This window comes from Pteropus alecto, unplaced genomic scaffold (genome assembly GCF_000325575.1).
Source record: "Pteropus alecto unplaced genomic scaffold, ASM32557v1 scaffold433, whole genome shotgun sequence".
Taxonomy (NCBI): Eukaryota; Metazoa; Chordata; class Mammalia; order Chiroptera; family Pteropodidae; genus Pteropus; species Pteropus alecto.
Genome location: NW_006433953.1, coordinates 1,097,028 through 1,108,983, shown reverse-complemented (window position 1 = coordinate 1,108,983; position 11,956 = coordinate 1,097,028). Strand labels below are relative to the sequence as shown.

At 57.8% G+C, this 11,956-nt stretch overlaps 1 protein-coding gene across 3 annotated transcripts in view; it reads right to left on the bottom strand.

Moving 5' to 3' along the window:
• Window positions 1-2,054: 2,054 nt before the first annotated feature.
• The window catches only part of LRP1 (LDL receptor related protein 1), an 83,873-nt gene continuing 73,971 nt past the window's right edge, over window positions 2,055-11,956 (bottom strand). For 2 of the 3 annotated variants that reach the window (XM_015587022.2, XM_025044731.1), the window contains 22 exons: window positions 11,731-11,847; window positions 10,934-11,040; window positions 10,712-10,844; window positions 9,830-9,949; window positions 9,472-9,594; window positions 8,972-9,112; window positions 8,721-8,855; window positions 8,519-8,638; window positions 7,203-7,471; window positions 6,469-6,647; window positions 5,868-5,974; window positions 5,556-5,672; window positions 4,999-5,175; window positions 4,711-4,851; window positions 4,429-4,602; window positions 3,999-4,160; window positions 3,419-3,593; window positions 3,159-3,260; window positions 2,944-3,008; window positions 2,745-2,835; window positions 2,502-2,646; window positions 2,055-2,338 (listed from right to left, as the gene is read on the bottom strand). In XM_015587022.2, the coding sequence (XP_015442508.1) occupies window positions 2,198-2,338; window positions 2,502-2,646; window positions 2,745-2,835; window positions 2,944-3,008; window positions 3,159-3,260; window positions 3,419-3,593; window positions 3,999-4,160; window positions 4,429-4,602; window positions 4,711-4,851; window positions 4,999-5,175; window positions 5,556-5,672; window positions 5,868-5,974; window positions 6,469-6,647; window positions 7,203-7,471; window positions 8,519-8,638; window positions 8,721-8,855; window positions 8,972-9,112; window positions 9,472-9,594; window positions 9,830-9,949; window positions 10,712-10,844; window positions 10,934-11,040; window positions 11,731-11,847 (3,041 nt within the window). In that variant the 3' untranslated portion in view covers window positions 2,055-2,197. The remainder of the gene's footprint in view (window positions 2,339-2,501; window positions 2,647-2,744; window positions 2,836-2,943; window positions 3,009-3,158; window positions 3,261-3,418; window positions 3,594-3,998; window positions 4,161-4,428; window positions 4,603-4,710; window positions 4,852-4,998; window positions 5,176-5,555; window positions 5,673-5,867; window positions 5,975-6,468; window positions 6,648-7,202; window positions 7,472-8,518; window positions 8,639-8,720; window positions 8,856-8,971; window positions 9,113-9,471; window positions 9,595-9,829; window positions 9,950-10,711; window positions 10,845-10,933; window positions 11,041-11,730; window positions 11,848-11,956) is intronic. The other variant, XM_006908932.2, reaches the window with a different exon arrangement.

Below are 11,956 nucleotides of genomic sequence, written 5' to 3'. Positions count from 1 at the left end.
GCAGAGGGAGAGAGTGAGGGGGTGGGGCTGGTGGTGGTGTGGTAGGGGGAGCAGGCAGGCATTGGGGGAGAAAGAGGAGCCGGCTGGCGGAGGGGGGAGAGGGGGGTGTGGCAGAATAGCCTGAGGGAAGGAAGTGAGAGGTGGGATGGGGTCCGCCCGCAGGTGCATAATTAGTGTGTGATGGGGAGGGGGCTGTGCTGGGTGGATTTCAGGGTGAGCTGCGCTGCAGGAGTGCGTCCGCCACCTGGTGGACAGATGGGAGCACAAGCCTCTCTCTCAACAATCAACAAGGACGCACTTTTTTTCTCAGCTGGTCTTTCTGCCCCCACGGGGCCCCTTGGGCCCTGGGGAGCGCGATGACAGTGGAAGATCTCGGAGCTGGCTTGGAGACTGAGGTTAGAGATGGGGTCTCAGGGCTGAGCGGGAAGGGAAGGGCTCTTGTTTCTGGAGATGCCTAGACACATAGCTTCCTTAAGAAAGAGGGAGTAGACTGAGGAAATTAAACGAGGGAGGGAGGAAGAAAGGCGATGCTTCCCCTATGGGAGGTGGGTAAGAGTACCTTGCAGCCACTCTCTCAAAGCTTGTATTTGCTGTTGAGAGGAGAGCGGGGCTCTAAACTTTCTGTCTTGGACAGTGTAAAGCTGTGTGACTTTCTGCCAGAGGTTGCCCTCTCTGGGCAGGGGTTGACGTAGACCTGGGACCCCTTTGATTGTAGCTATCCTTTCCTTCTCGCCCCTGGGATGTCTAAAGTGATTGATGAGCTGTGTTTGTTGGTGGCCCATGGGGCCTGGCAAACTGGTTTCCCCAGCTCTCCTTCACTCCAGCTCCCCCTCTCCCCTGCCCAGAATCCAGGGCTCTACTTTTGGCATCTGATTAGTCTCCATAGAGTGTGAGATGTTAGTGCTTCAAGAGCAACCTCAGGCAGACAGCGCTGTATGGAACCACCCTGAAGAATCAGAATGCCCTTCAGAACCCCAGTGTGTTCATTTCTCATGCTAGGATTTCTCACTATGGGAGATCATTTTGGATAGGAGTGGTGGTGAAGTCCCATAAAAGTGGCAATTCAGAGAAACATCTTGGAGTTAGTATCCTAGAGCCAAACAAGATCCAGATAAGTGAAGTCACCGGCTCAAGGTCAAACACCCAGGAGAAGCAGGTCTTTCTTGTCAAGTCCAGTGCCACCCTCTTCTTTTGCCACAGAGAGATGGGAGAGGCAGGGAGATCCGAAGGGCATTGAAGACCAGACTCAAGTCCGCCTCCAGCACGGACCAAGGCTCCCTCTGGTGGCTAAAGCAGGCAAGCACAGCCCAGCTCCCAGAGTCTTGCACTCATAGGTAGACACAAGTGGCTTTTTTTCTTTTTTTCTTTTTTCTTTTTTTTTCTTTTTTACAATTTTATTTATAACAATATCTGTGTTATTTAGTTGTAAAGGAATTCAGCAAAAATTATTAAAACGTTCATGTCCCCAGAACGGGGCTGCCCGCTTGCCCTTCCTTGGTGTGCCTCACCTCCTCCTCCTCCCCAGGGGAGGGTAGCTGGTAGACCGTTTACCAAAGGAAGTCTCCAGCCCTGGGAGCCACCGGGGAGGGTAGAGGAGGGGCACTGTCTGGGAGGGATATTGAGCATGGCCATCTCAAAAGTGCCCCTAGAATGGGGGCTGGGGCATGGGATAGCCTCCACAAGAACTAAAAAACTCGATCCTTTCCTTCCTACCTCAGCCAGAGCCAAATCTTCCAGATAGGGGCAGTGAAAGACTCTCCTTCCCCAGAATTAGCCCTCAGGGAGCTGGGAGGGGTAAGGGAGGACAAGAGGGGTGAGCCAAAGTGTCTTGTACAGGGAGAGGGAGGCAGCACCACCAGCTCTCCCAATGGGGGTGCATTTCGGTGGGAAGGTGGGAAGCAGGGCCCCTTCATACCTATAAGCCAAAGGAGCCCCCAGAGCCCTCCCTGTCCCCCCTTCCTGAAGGCAGCATGGGGGTGGGGGGTTGCTGTGGAGCAGGCAGGAAGAACGGAAAGAGATAATACTGTGCTCGCTTGCTCGTTTGCTCACTCACATATAAAAAGTAATTCCTTCATTTTTACATTTATACATCCCAGCAGGGCAGGGGAGGGTTGGCTGGGCAGGAGTGGGGCTCACTGGAGGACTTCTCTGGCAGGGGGCAGGAGGCTCTCTGGGGGAAGTCCGATGGGGCAGGGCCCTATGCCAAAGGGTCCCCTATCTCGTCCTCAGGGCCCCGGCCCAGGAGTTCTCGTTTCTCATCCGTGCTGGCCAGGGAGTGGCGGCTGCCGTGACCACCCATGTAGAGTGTGGCGTACACGGGGTTGGTGAAGTTGGTGGGCTGCAAGGTGACAGAGGGTTCAGGTGGGTCTCGGGATGGGCTCTACAGCCCGGGTACCCCACCTTCACCCCCATTCCATCATCCAGCCCAACACCCGTAGTCATCCCATCCACAGCCTCTTGTCGGTGCCCTGGAAGCCACGCCCTCTGTCCTCCCAGCTCACCTTGTCAGGATCCAGGGCAAAGTCAGCATCCAGTAGGCCCCCTACATCATCAGGCTCCCCGCCTTCGTACATCTTATAGGTGGGGTTCCCAATCTCCACATTCATGGCCCCATTGGTCATCCGCTGGTGCTGGAAGCCCTTAGCCCTGGGGAGAGGCGGGAGTGTAAGGGCCAGGGATTCTAGTGGGGTAAGGATAGGGTAGTAAAATAATGACCAGAATTGTCCAGACTCCCCACAACTCACCCCCGGACTCGCCGCTTATACCAGAATACCACTCCAGCTACCAGAAGCAGCAGCAGCAGCAACAGCAGTGGGATTAGGATGGAGGCCATGTCTAGGGGGAGGAGGTGGGAAACTCAGCAGACAAGGCCCAAGAGGCATAAGTGCTCCACTCCCCATTCCAGGTCCTGGCAACCCTGCCTCCCCACCCCTTGCCACCTACGTCCAGGCTGCTGTTGGCTGACCACCTGCTCCTCACATCGGGGTCCCGCCATGTGGGGTGGGCATCTGCAGACAAGAGGGCAGAGCTGAGCAGGCACAACCTCTATAGCCATGGCTGCCAGGGAAATGGGGAGGGGCCACAGGATCCTGATGGTCTCACTCAAATTTGGGGAAGGGGTATGATCTAGGCCTTGGTGGGGCTCAGGCCCAACTCACTGGCACTCAGGCATCATTTTGCTGTTCATGGTGCAGGAACCGCCATTGCTGCAGTGGCCAGTGCAGGTCAGACAGCTAGGGGCCACCCGGCCATCAGAGCAGCTACAGAAAGGAATGAGAGGCTGGGGTGGGGCTGGTAGAGGTGTGCTGAGTTACTGAGGGAGGGGTAGGGCAGGGTTGAGAGGAGCAGATGGGAGATATGAGAATGGGACAGGGGAGGGTCTAGTCAGGTACAACTGTGGGAGCAGGGCCCCACTCACTTGCAGGTGACATCTCCACTCTGCTTGTTGACCGCACAGGCTCCGTCGAGACAGCGGCTGCACTTGTTCACCTGGCACCTCGGCCCCTCGAAGTAGGCAGTACAGCGGCACTGCCGGGAGCCATCAGCAGCCATCTGGCATGTGCCGGAGTTCTCACAGTAGCCAGAGCACTGTCCTGTGGTTTGGGAGATGGAGAGGAAGTGCTTCAAGCCCCACACTCATGAGGGTCCTTTATAAGTTATGGGGGGAGCTGGACACCTGAGGGTCCCCGAGCATTTTTTTTGGTGATCTCCACCTTCTCCTGAGCCCCCAGCTGACCCCACATCATAGGCTCCAGGGTACAAGAACATTCCTGAGCATCCTGACAGGGCACTCCTTGCTTAAATAATTCTGATGCCAGAGGGCTCACTACCTTGGGGGAAATACCGACACTTCCACAGGGGAGCAGCAGCAACTTGGGCCTGGCCGAGCTGTGAATGGTCTCTGTTTCTAAAACTCACCCCTGTGTCTACCACCCTAGGCTCACAGGTCCCACAGCTCTCCTTACCCCTCCCCTGGGGCCCAGGGTTGTCTGACTCACGGTACTGGCAGCGGTCACCCAGGAAGCCAGGTAGGCATCGGCACTGGGGCTGGTTGCCTTGGTTGACAGTGCAGGTGCTGTTGTTTGCACAGTAGCCCGCACACACCTGCTGGGTGCATTTTGGGCCTGTGAAGCCTGTGGGGCAGCGGCACGTGGGCATGCCTGGCGGGAGAGGATGTGTGAGCGGGACTGTGGCCCACCGAATCACCTGGCCCTACTGCAGAGGAACAGGGTTGGGAGGCCCCGGCCCTGGGTGGGAGGCAGAGAGCAGAGGGACAGGACACTGGAGTGTGGACAGGAAGCGTGAGGGTTGGCAGAGGTAAAGCAAGGTAGGGCAGGGGCTGCGAATTTGCCTGAGGTGGAGCCAGAGGGTTGGAGGCTGGGGTCAAAAAGCTGGGAGTAGTCCTGGCTGGAGAACTGAAAGTCATACCGGAGGGAGAGGCAGCGCAAGTGCCCCCGTTGCGACAGTGCTCCCAGCACTGGTCCAGTTCACACTTGTCGCCCGTGTAGCGGGGCTGGCAGCGGCACTTGGGTTGCCTCCGTGCATTGAGGAAGCAGCTGCCACCATTGAAGCACTGCAGGTTACAAGTTCCCGGCCGAGGGGCTGGAGGAAGGACCATGCGGACAGAGCCAGGGAGAGAGGAATTCAGGGTCTGCTGGAAAGAGGGTCCTGGGGCCTAAGGTGGGGAACAGGGGAGGGGTATGAGCATACCATCTGGTGGGGGTGTTGGTGAGGGCACAGCCACACAAGTGCCATTGTCCAGGCGCTTCCCGTTGGGACAGGTGCAGACGGGCCCACTGGGGCTCAGCAGGCAGAGCCACTCACACTTCTTGCGGTCACAGGGGTTGGTCACTGCAGGTGTGGGCCAGGTTGGGAGGTGCTGAGCCTTGTGGACCCAGAACTCTCCCCTGCCTTCTAGGAACTGAGGCCACAGCTTGGAGACTCAGTGCCTCCAGGCCTCCTGTCCCTGGTCTCTCCCGCCACCCCGCCCCAACCCACCTTCAGGCTGCTTGTGCTGGTGGTACAGGACTACGTCAGAGGCATGGCTCAGGCCCCCTGTCAGGTTGATCAAGGGGCTGTGTCCAAACTTATGGATCTTGAAGACGCGATTATTGATGTAGGTGACACCATAGATGTAATCCTCAAAGACATCGATGCTGAAGGGGTGACTTAGGCCTGGAGGAGGACATGGACTCAGAGGGGACTCAGGCCCTGGTCGCACTCTCTGGGACACTGGTCCCCATGGCTCCCAGGCACTCAAACCCAGCACATCCAAAAACAAATTTCCCCCAAGCTGTTCCTCCTCCCGTGTGGCCACTACTGGCAAAAGGTCCCATCACCCCCAGATTTCTGGAATCAGGACTGAGTTCTGTTGCCTCTCCCCACATTTATTAAGTTCTTACTGTCACCTGTGTTGTGTCCACATAGCTCAATACTCAATGGTAGAACAAATGAATGGATAGGTGAGCCAGAGGGTCAGGGAGAGGCCTCGGGCTCAGTGGGGAGGGAAGGAGGCCCGAGATCAAGGCTGACCAAGGTTGCTGTCAGACCCTGACCTCGTTTGCTGTCAGCAGCCACGATGGGGTCCGTGCCATTGAGCCGGATGCTGCCGATGACTGAGAGCTTGGCATCCGCCCAGTACAGCCGTTCATTGTGATAATCCACAGCCAGGCCTGAGGGAGCAGAGAGCATGGTTGAGTCCCAGCCCCTCCCACCTCAGGCTGGGGGAGAGAGCAGAACTATCTCATGTTGGGACAGCTCCACCCTATCCCTATGACCACCCCCAATCACCTCTTCCGGAAAAGCATCCACAACCTATCTGTCCAAGCCCCCTCCCCTGCCATACCTCTGACCCCCTACCACCGGACCTGTGGGCCACTGGATGTTGTCCTGTACCAGTGTCTCCCGCAGGGTTCCATCCATTGCTGCTGTTTCAATCTTGGGGTGGTTTCCCCAGTCTGACCAGTACATAGTGCTGGAGAGGGAGAAGGGGTTAGTGTGGGTAGGACTTGGGGCTGCCAGAGGAGGCCAGTCAAGGTGAGCCACCAGGTTCCTAGCCTGGGCACCGGGACCTCTGGGTCTTGGGAGGAATGTGTTCCGTCTGCCTTCTCCAGAGAGAACCAGGGGGAGCAGCTTCCTGACCAGGTTCAGAATCTTTTACTCTAAAACCACAGTGTGCTGATCCAGAGTCAACTAAATGGGCAGAGCTGTCTTCTGGAGCAGAGAAGCAGCCCAGACCTTGGCTGCCCAAGACAGCCAGCCAAGTGGACGTCAGACCTCTATCCCAGCAGGCCAGCTGGGAGTCCTGGGCAAAGGCAGACTGGGGAGGGCCAGGCCGAGGCAGCTGGGAAGACCTGAGGCTGGGGAACACTCGAGCTCAGGCTGGTCTGGGAGGGTAAGGGCATGCCTGGGATGCTGGGCCTCGCCCTTGTCCCAGCCCAGATACCTCCCCTCAAAGACCCTGCTCACCCCCTCAGTGGGTCCACCACGATGGCGTGGGGCTCGTCAATCATGCCAGAGATGAGCGTCTTGCGGTTTTCGCCCTTCATTTGCGCCACCTCAATCACGTCTCGGCCCGCATCAGTCCAGTACACGTTCCCAGCCACCCAGTCAATGGCAATGCCCCTAGGCATCTTAAGCCCTGAAATCTGAATGGGCGGGGTCACAGTGTCAGAGGCTACTATTTTTTGTCTTCCTGCCCATTACCCACCCCCAACTCTGCCCTCCTGTCCCTGGCACCAAGTCATCCTAGACTGAGAGCCAGTTCCCTGACTCTGAAGAGATTCAATAGACACTTATCTTATGGGCCATACTTAGTGCTTTCACATATTTTGCTGGATTAGATATTATTACCCTGCTTTATTGAGAAACAAAGTCAGGCCCAAAGACGCCAAATAGGTTGGCCAAGATTGACACAGTGAGTGGCAGTGATAATTAGGAATTGAACGTGGCTCTGATGCTAAAGGCCTGTGTGCCATGGTGCACTGCTGCCTTGGGCTGCAGTGTGGCTGAGCCAATGACTGAGATTCTTATTGTCCTGTCCACCTGTGGTCTGTACCTCTCGACAAAATCCTGACTGCCCTTGCCCTCCGGTCTCATCCTCTGCCCCTCCGCTGTCATTTTCAAACTCTGCTTGGAACAGACTGCTCTCTGGAGCCTCTCTACCCAATCCACGAAGACCCCATTCCAAGCTGGGTGCTCACATTGAGGTGGGTGACACCTCCGTCAATCTGTCGCCGGTGGCGATTGGAAGTGGTGGGAGGAGCAGCAGGGGGCAGGCTGCGGTAGGAGATGGTGCCCGTGTGCCAGTTGGTCCAATAGACACGGCCAGCCTTGACATGGACATCCATGGCGTCGATGCGGACAGTCTCGTCACCCTGGAAGGCCTGCTCATAAGCCGAATGGGGGTGACTGGGGAACAGGCTGCGGATCTCATTGTCATCAGCTATGTACAGGACCTGATACTCAGAGCCTGAAGGGGCAAGAGGCTAGGTGTCAGGTGTGGGGAAAGGCAGCGGTAGGAGGCCAGGGCTGGGGGCTGTCGGGTCTGATGCTGGGAGGAGTGTGCCTGAGATGTGTCCCCACCCAGCCCAGCCCCTTTTACACTAACAATGTCTTCTATCCTAATCAAACTATCTTCCTCCCGTCCCTGTGAGAAGTCTCTGTTCATCCCACCCCAGTGCCAGGCCCTGGTGCCAGCCTCAGCCCTCAAATGTCTTTCCTCCTATTCTTCCCTGAGCTCATCTAGTGGGACCTACTATTCTAAAAGCTGTCTCAGCTCCTCTAGCCCTGGGGACTTCTGCCTCCTCATGGCCTCTGGCTGGCATGACCAGGCTCTCTGCTACACACTGTCTAATGATGTACATGCATGTGCATTTATGTGCACATGCACGGAGGAGTGTAGGTACCCACAGACATGGGGCTGCACTTGGGCATGTGTGTGTATGCATGCCTTCAAGCTTGCCTGGGGGTGTCAGTGCATGGACGTGTTGGTGTGTTGGTGCACAGGCATGAGGAAGCTGCAGTTGTGAGTCTAAGCATATGGGAACTTGCATGTTCTCACCAAACAAAGAAGGGTAAATAAATATGTGAGGGGAGGTACATGTTAAATAACTTCATGGGGGTAAACCTTTCACAAAGCGTATGTATCACCTTGTATACCTTAAATATCAGACAATTATATCTCAATAAAGCCGAAAAAAGAAGAGCATAATGGAAATATGCAGGTGGGATATAAGTAAGTGTGGCAATTGGTGTCTGTGTGCGTTTCTTCTGGGAGTAGGGGTTGAAGAGGCATGTGTGGGATGTATGTGTGTTGTCCCTACCCCAGACTTCCTCAGACAAGTCAGCCCAGGACCTGCACCCTCTGCACAGCTACCAGCACTGTGTGCAGGAAGCTGCACCTGTGGGTCTGGGATTCCATGCTTAGGCAAGGGAGGAACACCTCCCATTCCAGGTCTGCTGGTGTTGCACAGTCCCACCCACTCCTCTTGTCCTCTCCCTGCTCAGGCTCCCGTACCTTCGGCCTTGCAGGTATTGTGTGTCTTCATGAAGTTTCGAGCGCAGCTGCAGAGGTGGCCGCCCTTGGTGTTGTTGCAGAGCTGCGAGCAGGTGCCGAAGCGCAGGCACTCGTTGATGTCTGGGGGTTACATGGGAGGGTCATGGAGAAACCCGATATGGCTGGGATTTCCGCCCGCCCGGCCTGGGTCTGGCCTTCCTACCCTGGCATCCGGGCTGGCCTGGCACGGTGTGGAAGCCAGAGCGGCAGGCACAGTAGGCGGCGTTCTCGGTGCGCACGCAGCGTGCCTCATCCCCACAGATGCTGGCGTTGGTGGCACAGCTGGTCAGCTTGGGGTCTGTGGGGGAGAGAGGGGACGAGAGAATGGATCCTTTTCTCCGAGCCGCCCTAGGCCTGGGCTTCGGTTCTCTGCCCCCCAGTGCCCTCACTGCCGCCCCTGCGCACCCCTCTTACCGATGCTGCAGTCCTCCTCGTCAGAGCCGTCCCCACAGTCATCGAACATGTTGCAGCGCAGCGAGGAGGACAGGCAGCGCTGGTTCCGGCACAGAAACTCCTTCTTGTCTTTGCAGTGGGAGGTCTGAGCCGTGGAGGGCTCTGGGGAGGGCAGGGGCTTCAGGTCCTCAGTATTCTCCACCCTGCCTCCTTCTCCCATGAGGGCCCCCAGTCAGTTGGGGATACGGGTGGGACCCAAATCTGGCTGTTTGTCAAACTTGCAGGAGCAGCTGGTTAAACATTCAGTCTTCATCTCAAGACCTGGGGCATCAGGAAGCCGCCAGTGCCTTCCCCATGAGCTTCTCTCTCTCCAGGAAGGGCTCCAGGCTCCCAGCAATGGAACCTCCCCGTCCAAGGTGAGTCCACTCCCTAGACACGGCTCCCACTGGGCCCACCCCTACTTTCTGTAGAGCACCCCACTATAGACCTTCCAAGCTCTTTCTCACTGGCCCCTTGCTCACCGCAGTCCTCCTCATCAGTCCCATCTCCGCAGTTGTCGGTGCCGTCGCATTGGCGCCCGATCCACAAGCAGACGCGATCGTTCTTACAGCGGAAGGGCCGGTTTGGAGGGCACACAAACCGGGCTGCAGGAGACAGAGCCAGGATCAGCCCTGGGGGCAGGCGGCTGGCCAATGGGGAGGGTAAGCCTCGCCCCCGCGCCGCAGCCCCGCCCCCGCCCCTGCCCCGGGAGCCCACTCTGCCCTTGGAGCCTCACCACACTCTTCAGGGTTCTCATCAGAGTTGTCCCCACAGTTGCCCTTGCCCCTGCCCCTGCCCCTGCCCCTGCCCCGGGAGCCCACTCTGCCCTTGGAGCCTCACCACACTCTTCAGGGTTCTCATCAGAGTTGTCCCCACAGTCGTCCTCGCCATCGCACTTCCACGCCAGGGGCTTGCACAGGGTATTGTTGCACTGGAACTCGTCCAGCGGGCAGGTCCTCACTGAGCGCCAAGGGAAGCAAAGAGTGAAGAATGAGCGCTGAGCCCCAGGTCGCTGGAGAACGGACCTTGCCCAGACCCCTCCCTCTACAGGTGGAGATCCAGAGGGGTCACGGGGAGAGCCGTGGTACAGCCAAACTGGACCCAGGTCTAGTTTTCTACCAGCTGGAAAGCTGGAGCAGAACTGCCTCTTCTGGTATTTAGGGGAGCAGAAGAGGCCTTTTTTAAAAAAAATATTAGTTTCAGAGAAGAGGCCTTTTGGGGAAGAGTGTCCAGAGGGTCCAGAGGCCCCTCTTTCTCTGGTGGCTGTGGCAGGGCACTAGGGCCTACTGTATAGTTCAATGGCAGGCACAGAGAAGGAGCACTGGGCTGAGAGTCAGGAGACCTAGGTTCCAGTCTTGGTCCTTGGCCCACAAGGGCAGAGCCAGAATGTCTGCCTCACCACTGGGATCCCTGCTCCAAGCCCCATCCTTCCCTTACCCTGGCTTCACACTGCCCGCTCTAGGCTGCTGAGCCAGGGCTGGTCAGTCAGGAGCAGGAGCTACCTTATTTCTCGGGAAAAGGAGAGTGAGCAGGGACTTTGTTTCTCAGGGCAGCTGACTGCCTTGTAGAAATTTATGGGGTGGGGCCCAGATGGACACAGCTCACAGGTGTCTGCTGTATTTTGGCCCAAGTGTCTCCTTGATTAAGAGCTATTAGGGGGTGGGGACGGTAGGAGGGCTGGGGACGGTAGGAGGGCTGGGGAGCCAAGCCGGAGGGGCTCACCGCCGGTGCCACAGGCTTCCTCGTCACTGCCGTCCATGCAGTCGGCATCTGCATCACAGCGCCAGCGCAGGGGGATGCAGTGACCACTCTTGCACTGGAACTGGTCCATGTCACAGCGAGGTGTACAGTCTTTCTGTGGGCCAGGGAGCAGGCATCCTGGTCAGATCTGGGCACCCCAGTGGCCCTGCCCTGATTCTCCCTCCTTCTGGTCTCCCTGCCCACCTCATCTGAGCCATCTGCACAGTCATGGTCCCCATCGCATTTCCAGCGCCCGGCGATGCAGCGGCCGTTGGCACAGGAAAACTCACTCTCAGAGCAGGGCCGAGGGGCTGGGGAAGGATAGGAGAGAGACAGGCCCCAGGAGGGTGAGCAAAGGCACTCAGCCCTAGAGGGCATCTCCAGCCCTTGGCAAAGTGATACCGTCCATCCCTGTATCCCTGAAAGCCACCGCTGACTGGCATAATGACCAAGATATTCAACTAATCCTGGGCAGCCAAGTGGCGGTCCTCATGGGACCAGCCAGGCACAGAGGGTGCTCATTTACCCCTTCGGGCTGACACATGAGAGAGGGCATGGGTCCCTGGCCCTGCCCTCAGGACAGACTGTGTGTAGGGAGCAGAGGGGAGGGACAAGACCACTAAGACAAGCACCAGGGTTTAGGGAGCGGCCAGTAAAGGATGATGGGCTGAGGCACAGCACAGGGATGGGTGGGCTCCGGGGCAGAGGCAGGGGCGTGGTGGGAGCACGGCACATCAGAGACACCTACCTCTGTAACCCCGAGAGGACAGTGTGAAAATGGAGAGAAACATGAGATGAGGTGAAATGGCACAAACTCAAATACACAACATGGAGTGGGGTGAGGAGGGAGGGGCTCCTGACCCCCGCCCTGGGAGGCGGCCATCTGCCCTAGTGCAGCCCAAGGGTGGTGGGGGCAGGGGTGCTGAGAAGGGAGGTGCCCAGGGTCCCCCGGGGCTGGGCGCCTGCGGGGCGGGGTGAGGTGGAGAGGGGCGGGGACGTACTGCAGCTCTCCTCGTCTGAGTTGTCCCCGCAGTCGTTGTCATAGTCGCACTGCCAGCGGCCTGGCACGCAGCGGTTGTTCTTGCAGCGGAACTGGTAGGGCTCACAGGTGCGCTCATCTAGGGGAGGCCAGGTGTGGGGGCAGACGTCAGGGTCTCACACAGGACAGGCCCGGATGGCCAGGGGTGGTTAGGGCCAGGACGGGGAGAATGGGCACTCTAGCCTAAG